At 40.4% G+C, this 12039-nt stretch overlaps 1 protein-coding gene across 1 annotated transcript; it reads right to left on the bottom strand.

Moving 5' to 3' along the window:
• Nucleotides 1-271: 271 nt before the first annotated feature.
• Nucleotides 272-6262, bottom strand: colec10 (collectin sub-family member 10 (C-type lectin)). The gene is made up of 6 exons (XM_084435555.1): nucleotides 6121-6262; nucleotides 5073-5144; nucleotides 2674-2745; nucleotides 2099-2152; nucleotides 1839-1934; nucleotides 272-1252 (listed from the first exon to the last, which is right to left on the bottom strand). The coding sequence occupies exons 1-6, from the start codon at nucleotides 6233-6235 to the stop codon at nucleotides 855-857; spliced, it is 807 nt and encodes a 268-aa protein (XP_084291681.1). The 5' UTR covers nucleotides 6236-6262; the 3' UTR covers nucleotides 272-854.
• Nucleotides 6263-12039: the final 5777 nt, after the last annotated feature.

Raw genomic sequence — 12039 nt, 5'->3', positions numbered from 1 at the left:
AACATTCACCATTAATGAATAGAGGTGAAGTGCATAGGCTTATTTTTATAAATTATAGCCTAGTTTCGTGGATAAGACCACTGCTTTAGTGACTCTGTTTAGTTTGTACAATGATGAGGGATATACACTACTGCTAATGTGCACAGAAAATGTTAAGTTTGTTTAGGTATATTTAGCATTTATCAGAGCTTCTTATAAAAAGTACCTTAGCTTCACGTGTGACAATGCCATGATGAACAGATGGCAACATGCAATTCTATTTATCTGCTGGGAAAATAAGTGTTATCTGTACAGATACTGATTACCTTATGTCAATAATAAATCACTTGTTTTTTTGTTTGTTTTTTTATTATATTTTGTTAATGATGAAGCAACAGTATAAGTGAAGTAAGAAGTGAGTCTTGAGTATGCAAATTAATAATAATAAAACATAATTTTATATTTTACATTGTACAGTAATCAGAAAATAACCATATTCAGCAATTGCAGTACATTATTGTAATTAGTTTTTACAATCACTTGCTGGCAGTATTTTGCTGTAAAAAACAGTGAAATCTAACAGTGAAGGATTTAGAGTGAAAAGTTCCCTCACTGTTATTTAAAGAAAGGCATACACACACACAGACCCCTTGTTATCCTATTTACTTTTTATTTAATTTAAGTGATTTAAAGGGTGGTGGATCATTTTCATAAAATCAGAAACATCAAAACATTTTTACAAAAAAAATCTAAATACATTAGCCAACATGAGACAAGCTATATGACATTTACTCATACATTAGCATAGCATATTTAAAATGATGATATAAAAATAAAAACTCTTTTCCTCTGTGGCCGTTAAACCATCACAAGTCTTAAGTTGCTGAAGTGTTTTTGTTTTTGACAAACTCACATATGTAGTACTGTGTGGCTCCACAATCTACCTGGCTCCAGCCTCCGGTACTACCAAGCTGCATACAGGCACCTTTACTGCTGTGTGGCCCCTGCAGAGCCCAGACTGTGGTATTCAAGAGGGGGTTACCATCAACATACACATACCCCACCTCTGTCACCCCTACCTGTAGTCCTATGAACACATGAGTAAGATCAGCTTCTCTGATATAGTTGGCCAGCAAGGTGTTTGTCTCTGTGGTTCTGGGCATAGCAAGAGACCCCCCACGCAACTTGCAGTTTAGAAGTGAGTCTTCATACCTCCGTGCCTCTGTCACCAGCAGATAAAACATGTTTTCAGTCTCCCTGATACCTAGAACCACTTTAAAGAAATTGACAAAACATAGTACTGGTTAGTGTCTAGTAAACATTTGTCTGTGTTTTCAGTGGAAATAATTGTGACATGCAATATGGAATGGAGCTGTTGTCTCAGCTCATCTAGTATTCATTTTGCAAGAGAGCAACAACAACAAAATACCACATTTTTTAATCATACAAAAATGTGACATCTATTTCACAAAAATAAGTTGACTTCAAACAACTACTAAAAATTATGTTGACAGTTATAAAAAGTCTATGGTTTTGAGTCAATAAATATATTTATTAAGCATTTTTAACTCTTACTATTTGGCAGGTGTTGTGAATAAAATAAAATAAATCATGAAGTTAGGCCAATCAACAAATTATAATGCATTTGTTAGAGTTAGTATATATAATGAAATCAATGATTTTTATTTTTTATTTTTTATTGCACCATTTGTGTGAAGGTTTACGAGGGTTAATACTTTGTGTATTGTTTCTTATGTTGTCTAATATCATGGAAATGGCATGATTATCACAATGGAGAACATTAAAACAATATCAAGATCACACAAGCAAATTCAATTAATTAAACAAACAAGTCTCACCGTTCTTAAGAAACTTGACAGCATTTCTCAGTTTGCTTATATTGATTTCCATCTGTCTGACAACCTTTCTGTACCTCCCACAGTCACAGGTTGTACCTGTTACACAAATTGTGCAGCCTTTAGGCGGTGTTATCATAAACAATAATAAATATGAAGAAAATCTAATGCCTACTGTTTATTCAGAGCCAGATACAAGTATTTTTTCTTATATGAAATGCATTCAGACAGAGCGGAAAACACACAGATGCTTTGACATTTACCAGGCTTTCCTTTTAACCCTGGGAGACCATCAATTCCTTGTTGTCCCTTGTCACCTGTCACAGTAACAGATTAACAGTTACAATTTAACCTCTGACATTTCATTTAAACATAGAGTCTAATAACTAAACATTAGCCTCTAATTATTAATATAGAATCCAGTAATAAGAGTGAATAACCAGTAGATGGCAGCAGTGCACATACAGTACTTCACACTGGTTTCCCCCTTATCTGCAAAGCAAATTATGTCTGTCTCCAACTAACCATGATTTTTCTTTTGAAACATTAGTGTTTTGTGTCCTGTTATAAAAAAAAAAATAAACACTTGGGAATTAAACATTTTTTTTTTTTTTTTTATGCAATTTTGTTCAGATTGAGTAGAGAATAATTTCTAATTATGTATCAGTTGTTTCTTTTCCAAGTATCAATATAGCATACATAATAATGTAATAATAATGTAATAATGTATGTGTTAACATACATTATTACATTATTATGTATGCTATATTGATACTTGGAAAAGAAACAACTTAGCATACATAAACAAACAGCATTCAATCTCTGTTTAGAATCTAACCTCTCATTCCCCTAGAGCCCATCTTTCCCTTTTGGCCCTTCTCTCCTTTTTCTCCATATTCACCGGTCAGGCCTATGGAAGAAGAAAACAAGGTTACTGGTTATCTGACTCTGCCAAAATTCATGAAAATTGCCTCACAATGCTTTTCCAATGGAATCAAGCACACTATCAAAGCACAATAAGTCTTGTTATGTGCATACTCTTTTAGCCTCAATCATTGCATTTTGTGTGTGGCGAAATTATATTGTGTCAGTAGTCTTTGATATAAAACTGATTAAATTACATTTTCCAGCTCGTTAAAAGGTTTGAGACAGCTGTTTTTGGGACTGCTTGTGACAGCCTTGGACCATAGTTCCTAATTAAATATCCATCTGGAAATGGTTAATAGGCATTCCTGAGTTTTGCAAAGCAATAATATGATACAACTGCCAAAGCATTAATAGGATACAATTGCTTTCATTTCTGTACTGTCATTTAATATCATCTCTGTGATTAATCATTTTGGCTGAGTGGCACTGACATTCCCATACATATGTTCTCATATCTTTTTTTACAGAATAAAGCGTTTCAGTTGCTGTCTGCCATCAGCAGTGATTGCTCCATTTATTAAAATATTTCAGTTATATGGCAAACTATGCTGGAAAACCTCAGACAGCATTTATGAAATGATTTGTGGAGTGCAGGAACCATCCTTGTGTCTAAACAAAATTATGTGGAGAAGAGGAACTGAACCATCTGAATGTCTCAAAATGACATCCTGCAATACTTAGTTTTTAAACTTTGGAACTTTTTCTCTTTCTATTCTTGTGAATGATTTCATTTTTGCTTTGAGGGTGTGAGGTTGATGAAAAACTGGAATGATGATTTCCTGTACTTGTTTAAAATGAATTAAAGCAGAGTCTAGCATGGTTTTGCCAGTCAAACCCATCAGTTCTGAGTTTCTTTTAAGCTGTCATGTATAGCATTTTGCAGATGTGTTACATTTAGATGCATAGCTAAAAATACAACAAAATTTTGCAGTAAACAGCCATTGAAAAACCTAATGCCTCTGTGGTCACTCTGTAGAGTGAAAAAACAGGCTAAGAGCCTTCCTGGCATTTTGGCTTTTTTCATTTTATTTTTAGTAAAGTACGTTTATGTGTGGAAAAGAGGTCATGTCTTCCTGTGATTGCAATTGCAGGCGTTCTTGTACTGGTTCGATTAACAGCCTGGAAGAGGCTTGTCTGCTGCAGAGCTCTACACTACCATCTTTGAACACATGGCGACACCGCTGCCCCTGGCCTCAATTAACATGTCTGCCTGCCCCTGACGTGACTTCCCTCAAGGGAAGATGTGGTCTGGCAGAAACAGACAGTCTTCCAGCTACACTCTGATGCCCAGTGAGGGCAAGGACACATCAAACAGCTAACTTCAGGTCAAACTTAGTAGAGTACATATGCTACCACTTCTTTAGAGTGGTACATAAGAAGCTACTGTCTAGCATTTAGGAAATTCCAACAGCTTGATCAGTGTAATGCAGCTCAATTTTATAAAAATACATATTCCACAAAACTCATACAAGTTCACAAAACTCTGGACTACTTATTGTTCCAATAGGATTTTAAAGTAAAAAAGGAGAGTTTTTTTTTTTTTTTTTGCATTTGGCTTCTAAACTCTGGAAAGTCCTTTCTGAAAATATGTGGGGTTCAGATAATATTCTCTCAGTTTAAATCTAAATTAAAGACACAACTTTTAGCCAAGCATTCACATAACACATCTCATAACCTAGTATTCCTTCTCCTTTGCTTTCCTATTTTGGGATTCCCATACTGAGGATACTAGAGTAGTCAAAAATGGAAGGATGGACTTCATAATATTTTCCTTATATTGCAATCATTATGTTCAAAAGCTGTATTTACTGCCTTAAAAATGTGTCAGCATAATTTTACATATGTTTAACTGAACATGTGACTTGAATCTTAAAATATGTATTGTTATATGACATTATTTTGTTGCCAGAGGAGTATGGGACCCAGATGAGATTTTTCTCCAACACCTCACCACATATGTTTTTTTTTTTTTTTTTTGGCTGCTCATTTGGGGGGGAAAAAAGAGATAAACGGAAAATTCTTTATTTAATGCTATATTCCCTGTTCATTATGGCCAACTTGCATTTACCTGAAACAATCTGTTTGAAAAAGTGCTATACAAAATAAATAATAAAAAAAATAAAAAATAATAATAATTACAAAAATCCAGCACAGACCGAGCAACTGCATTAGAAAGTTTTATTAAAGCAGCTGATTTGAGTTTACTGGATATTTTTGGCTATGAACAACAGTAAACAGACATGCTTCAACCAACTTCCCTTTAATCTATCACTGATTCATTAAATAACAAACCAACAACGTCTCAGAGACCTCGCTGGCCAGGTGGACCGGTTTTCCCCAGTCTGCCCCCTTCACCGTTTGTTCCCACGTCACCTGGATCACCTGTTAGATGAAGACAAAGTTAGAGATTGGGGCCTCTCAACAGAAAATGTACAGACAGGTCTTACCCAAACACGCTTCTCAGGTACATCGCAGCTGTTTAAATACAGACAGTTATTCAATATCAAGAAGGGTAAGTTTATTGGCATTGCCAAAAGTATGAGCAGAGACGTTTCCTCTTAACAGTTTTTTTGTTTTGTTTATGAAACAAACAAACTGTATATATCATTACACACACACACACACACCCCTCATTTCCAGAAATAACATCAGCTCTTAAATGCTTGCTGTTTACCGTAATGGAATAATCACTGACACGTTAATGTTCCAGAAAATTTCCTTTGCTGACACTGTGATCGTTTCAATGACAGAACCACTTTTTAACAAAGGCACACTGTTGTGTTTACCAGCAGGTTTCCTGTCATATGAGAAGCTACTGTAGCACATTCAATTGATGATTTCATCTACCCAGTATGACAACAACAAACCAGCAGGGAGCCAACAATGTCAAAAGTGGTCATCTGCAATTGTTACCTTAAAGAGCTATTTCTAACTGATCTTGCCCTTAAATTTAGATTTGTAAGTGTAACCTAAGTTATTCAGGTTGATACAGTAATGCCCTGCCATGGACAGGCCATCCATCCAGGGTGTTTCCTTGCCTTTGGCCTGAGACTCCGAAATAGGCTCCAGCATCATTGGAACCCTGCTTAGGACAAGCAGTTTGATGCTTACCACATGAATGTTTAGATGTTACCACATGAATTATCATAGCAATTCGCAAAAAAGGGAAGGTTATTTGTCCAAACTAATAATTAATTATAATGTTTGACCAGAGAAAATAATAATCATAATAATAATAAATTACAAATTGGCTGTTCTGAAATCTATACTATTAAAAACCTGTTAAAAACTATTAAAATATGATTAAAAAGGTGATAAAATCGTCTTTTTCAAAATACAAAATAAAAAACACAAATACCTTTTGATCCAGGGAGAATGCTGTTGGAGCAAATTTCAGTTGTAGTACAATAAAGGTGTACATTACAAAGAAATAGAAATAAAAAAAGTTTACTGCTAAAAGTGTGTACATCCATGACTTGAATTGGAAACTTCGTTCTGTTCTCAAGAGGAGAGTGAAAAGGGAGTTTAACATATGTTTACCAGACCTTATCATATCTGTGTTTAGCTTTCAAACAACACTGTCCAGAACGCAGACTATCTCCTTGCACTGCAAGTGAGGAATTTGGTTGTGTAAAAAAGTGTTGCCACCATGAAGATAATTTCTGATGGTATTGTTGCAAATGTACATACTATATGAATTTTAAAAAGATGTCTTGTTTATCATATGTTGAAATGTTTAACTAATTTTCAAAATAGTTTAAGTTTAATGAATCTAGTGTGTTCAAACTGTGATTTCAAACACATTTATTGTTTAAATATATGCTTTAACCCTTATAAGCTATTCATTTGGGATGTACACTCCAGAGACCCCAGAGACCCCAGACAATAAAATGTGTTTTTTTAACATTATAATGTAATTATAAAAAATAATAAAAAATCCCTTCATCTAAATGGCATGAGACTTGATGTGGTGGTTGACACTTGCTAGCTCTACAAACAAAAATATATATTTGAAAGATATCTGGTTGTATGTTAGAGTGAAAAAAAAGTCACACTCAGGATGTTCAGGGTCTCCAGAGACCCCGGACAATAAAATGTAATTTTGTAAAATAATAATGTAATAAAAAATAATAATTATATATATATATATATATATATATATATATATATAACTCACTTTATTAATGTTTATTGTTTCGACAAATTATGTAACACCATTTTTTTTACAGTCTACCATTTATGTCTGAAAAAATGTTTTTCAATTTATTTATATTAATTTAAAAACAATCTTAAATCCCCAACACTGCACAAATGTAGAGTAAAAACATTAATAAAATGAGGGATTTTACATTTGTGTTTGTTTTTTAGTTTATTTTTACAAAATCACATTTTATTGTCCGGGGTCTCTGGAGACCCTGAACATCCTGAGTTTGACTCTTTTTTTTTTCACTCTAACATACAACCAGACATCTTTCAAATATATATGTTTTTGTTTGTAGAGCTAGCAAGTGTCAACCACCACATCAAGTCTCATGCCATTTAATGAAGGGATTTTAAAATATATATATATATTTCATCAAACATCATTTGGGGTCAAAAAGATCCAGAATAGCTTGTAAGAGCTTCCACAATTTTTTTTACAAATGGTCGGTTCTCACACCCAGCTCTATGATCCGTAAAGAAAATGTTAAAAATTCTCGTAGTGAGTACATATGTTTTGGAGTTTGCCTTTTTGTTTATTTTTAAGAATTGCCTTTCATCTTTCACCCAAACACTTTCTGGATATTTGAATTAATCATACTGTTTTTGCATATCTTAAAGGGATAGTTCAGCCAAAAATTATATTTAACCCATGATTTACTCACCCTCAAGCCGTTCGAGATGCATTTGTCAATCTTTTTTCAGACGAACACATTTTCAGTTATTTTAGAAAATGTCTTAGATCTTTCAGTGGTTATAGTGTGAAGCTATGGGGTCCACCTCCTTCAAGTCCCAAAATGTGCATGCATCCTTCACAAAAGTAATCCATCCGGCTCCAGGGGGATAAACGCTGGCCTTCTGAGGGTAATCCGTGCGGTTTTGTCGTAAAATTATACATATTTAAAACTTTATAAATGAAAATAACTGGCTTCCGGTAGCGGTCAACGCGCGTTCACGGAGATGGATGCTGGCGTATGACGTAGGACGTAGCGTAGGAAGCGTTGTGACGTAGAACAAATGTCACCGGGTGACGAATAGGAACTACGACGAACGGAACGAGTTCCCTTGGGGAAACAGTTCCGGTGCAACACCAGGCCGGTTCCGGCGGCCTGTCATGGCCGCCCATATTGATGAGCAACAGCTGCAGCGGATAATCAAGTGGCTATTTGAGCGTGTGTTGGGAACGAGTGAGTGTGCGTGGCGGTTTGAAAAGAGAGAAGCGGCAGTTTGAAGAGACGAGTGCGCAGGCAAGCAGAGCGGTCGTGATCAAAGTCGAGGTTACGAGAAGACGAGAGGCAGAGGCGGCAGGACGGCAGCGGAAGTAAAGACGGTTGGCGTGGCGAGGGAAACGAGTGGGGTCTGAATTGCAGATTGTTGGTCGAACTTGGTGTCTCCCTTTTGAAACTATCATCATAGTGGATCTGCCGGCCCCGACGAGCTGAAGTGAAGGTACACTTTTCACTGTCAAGCGGTGTGTCATTGCAGTGTCTGACGACTGAAGGGAGCACGTTGAATATTTAAAGTGGTTTGATACATGCACGAGTGTTTGAACGTTTGATGTTACCAGCACTCTGAAAGCTTAGTCGGATACCGTCTAGTCTGGTGGAGTACCAAGAATTAATGCGAACATAGAGGACCTGATATCCGCCACCGCATTCTGCCATCGCTGCCCTGTGGTAAGAAAACTCAGTTGTTTACTGCTGGATTCTGTATTCACCACTGCTGTTCTGTGAACATAGAGAACCTGTTATCCATCACTGTATGCTGCCCTCGCTATCCTGTGGTAAGAAGACTCAGTTGTTAACTGCTGGATTCTGTACTCACCACTGTTGTTCTGTGAACATAGAGAAACTGCTATCCACCACTGCATTCTGCCATCGCTGTTCTGTGGTAAGAAGACTCAGTTGTTAACTGCTGGATTCTGTACTCACCACTGTTGTTCTGTGAACATAGAGAACCTGTTATCCGTCACTGCATGCTGCCCTCGCTACCCTGTGGTAAGAAGACTCAGTTGTTAACTGCTGGATTCTGTACTCACCACTGTTGTTCTGTGAACATAGAGAACCTGTTGTCCGTCACTGCATGCTGCCATCGCTGTTCTGTGGAAAGAAGACTCAGTTGTTAACTGCTGGATTCTGTATTCACCACTGTTGTTCTGTGAACATAGAGAAACTGATATCCGCCACTGCATTCTGCCATCACTGTTTTGTGGTAAGAAGACTCAGTTGTTAACTGCTGGATTCTGTAGCTGTTGAATCAGCTGTTGTTTGGATTCTGTAGCTGTTGAATCACTGTTGTTCTGTGAACATCAGAATCAGCTGTTGCTGGATTCTGTAGCTGTTGAATCACTGTTGTTCTGTGAACATAGAGAACCTGTTATCCGTCACTGTATGCTGCCCTCGCTATCCTGTGGTAAGAAGACTCAGTTGTTAACTGCTGGATTCTGTACTCACCACTGTTGTTCTGTGAACATAGAGAAACTGCTATCCGCCACTGCATTCTGCCATCGCTGTCCCGTGGTAAGAAGACTCAGTTGTTAACTGCTGGATTCTGTACTCACCACTGTCGTTCTGTGAACATCGAGAACCTGTTATCCGCCACTGCATTCTGCCATCGCTGCCCTGCGAGGGATCCTATTATCTGTCGCTGCACCCCAACTGCCGCTGGCCTGTGAAAGGAAGGTGACACTCAGTTATCTGATGTTGTCCTGTGAAAAGAGAAAGCCCACTGTCTGCTGCCACCCACCTGTAGTCCCTTGTACCCTGCCCGCCACCTACTGCTGACTACTCCATTTCATCGGACGGTCATTGCCTTCTGCCTACCATATACTGCTCATTGTTCTCCACCAAAAGGTCCTGGTCCTCCGTCCAATCCCTGCTGTCCTGTGAAAGAGAGGTGACACTCAGTTATCTGATGCTGTCCTGTGAGAAGAGAAAACCCACCGTCTGTCGATCCTTACCTGTAGCCTCCTGTGTCCTGCCCACTATTTACGTTGGTCTGCTGTCTGCCATCTGAAGGTCCTGGCCTCTGGACCAATCCGTCCCTCGTAGTCGGCAGGGTAGCACTCGGAGTTGAGCAGCCAAGGACCCATTATGGCAGACGAAGAATTGCCGGCCATCCGGCTTCCGATTACACCCTTGTTTATGGGTGCCCCGTGGGCCCAAAAGTATGGCGGGCCCGGATCAGAGTTAAATCTTGCTGAATGGAGAACACAAGTGGAGTATCTGGTGGGACTACAGGGGCTGAGTGAGACCCAGAAGGCCCAGTTCGTTCTGAATTCCCTGGAAGGTGAGGCGAAACGAGAAGTTCAAGCTGCCTCTGAGGAAGTTCGATCTACTGCACGAGCCATCTTTGAATTCTTGACTGGGCAATACGGCGACTCCACACCGGTGCTACGAGCACAATTCTTCAACTGCAAGCAAGGGCCTAGACAAACCCTACGGGCATTTGCCCTGTGTTTACGAGAACAGTACACCAGGTTAAAGGGGCGAAGAGATCATGGTCTGGGAGAGGGAGAGACTCTATTGCGAGACCAATTCCTGTTGGGGTTACGAGAGGGCCTTATCCGGCAGAGATTGTGACGACAGCTTCGTCAAGATTTGGCTTTGACTTTCGAAGATCTCCGCCGAGAGGCCCTGGCTCTGGAGCGGGACCACGCTGAGGTAGTGGATTCCTCTGTGTGTATGGCCGCGAGTGGAGCCAGTGTCCCTGTACCCCCTGGGTCGTCAGACTGGAAACAAGTCTTGCGGGCTGAGTTCATGAAGGACGTCCGTGAAGAGATGGCAGAGTTGTCTAAAACCCTTTTGGAGGAATTTCGCCGTAGACGGCCAGAGCATCCAGTCTTGCCTCGAGAACGGTCATATTCGGATGGAGAAAGGGACTTAAGACGACGGCCAGATCGGTCCACCGGCCCCAAGTTCCAATGGGACGCCCAGGGGCGCCCCATCTGTAATAACTGTGGAGAGCCTGGACATTATAGTCGTCAGTGCGGCCCTCACCGTAACTCGCAAGGGGGTTTTTAGGACGACCGGCCACTGTGGGTCAAGTGGTCGGGACCCCCTGGATTGACCCTTCTTTAAATTCAATCCCCAGAGGTAGTTTGGTGGGACACTGCCCTCTTGTGGAGATCAAGGTGAATGGTGTGAAAGTTCGGTGCCTGGTGGATACTGGATCGCAGGTCACTTTGCACGCTGAGAGCTTGTCCAAAGAACTGTTCAGTGATCCTTGTGTGCCGGAAGCTGAAGCCCCCTGGCTCACCTTGCGGGGAGCAAATGGCCTGGATATCCCGTACATCGGATATAGAGTGACCGATTTTGAGATCCACGGAACTGTGGTGCCTCAGAAGGGGATGGTAGTCGTTCGAGACTCTTGCTTTGGGGCACATCGAGCCCTGCTTGGGATGAACGTGATCATGGAGTGTTGGGAAGAACTGTTCCGTGTGGGGCCACCCCGTACCACTCCTTTGGCCGAGAAGCGGGAGTGGGAGCGCATTGTCACTGATTGCCCGCGAGTACAGGCGGCGAGTTCTCAAAGGGACCGGGAAGATACCGGCCGGGTAGCCTGTCGATACGCCCTCTCTGTCCCGGCCCGAAGCGAGGCAGTTGTCTGGGTCCGTCTTCCTGCTCGGACGTATGGTCCAGAAGATTGGGTTTTGGTAGAGCCCCACTGGGTGTGTCAGAGCGTGGAGGTGGCACGAGGATTGGCCATGGCCTGTCGGGGCCGAGTTTCAGTACGGGTGAGGAATGTGAGTTCGTACCCCGTTTACCTGTACCGTCATCAACGGTTGGCACGAATTACTTCGGTGGGTCCCCATCAAGTGAGGGAGGAGCAAGAGGTTCGCTTCTGTCAAGTGAGTGCAACAGTGGTTGAAGTGGCCCTGACATCGGGTGAGCTATGGTCTGAATCCTCCGAAAATGGAATGCCGGCACACCTTCGGGGGGAGTCGTTGCAAGGGGAAGGGTTGGAAAAAGAGCAGACGTACCAACTCCAGAAGTTCTTGGCCAAATGGCAGCACGTCTTTTCAACGCATGAGGAGGACTATGGATGTACAGATGCGGTGAAGCATGTGATACCCACC

The sequence above is a fragment of the Rutilus rutilus genome, assembly GCF_951802725.1.
Source record: "Rutilus rutilus genome assembly, chromosome: 17".
Classification (NCBI taxonomy): Eukaryota; Metazoa; Chordata; class Actinopteri; order Cypriniformes; family Leuciscidae; genus Rutilus; species Rutilus rutilus.
The sequence above is the reverse complement of the archived record's forward strand: the minus strand, read 5'-3'. Positions and strand labels throughout refer to the sequence as shown.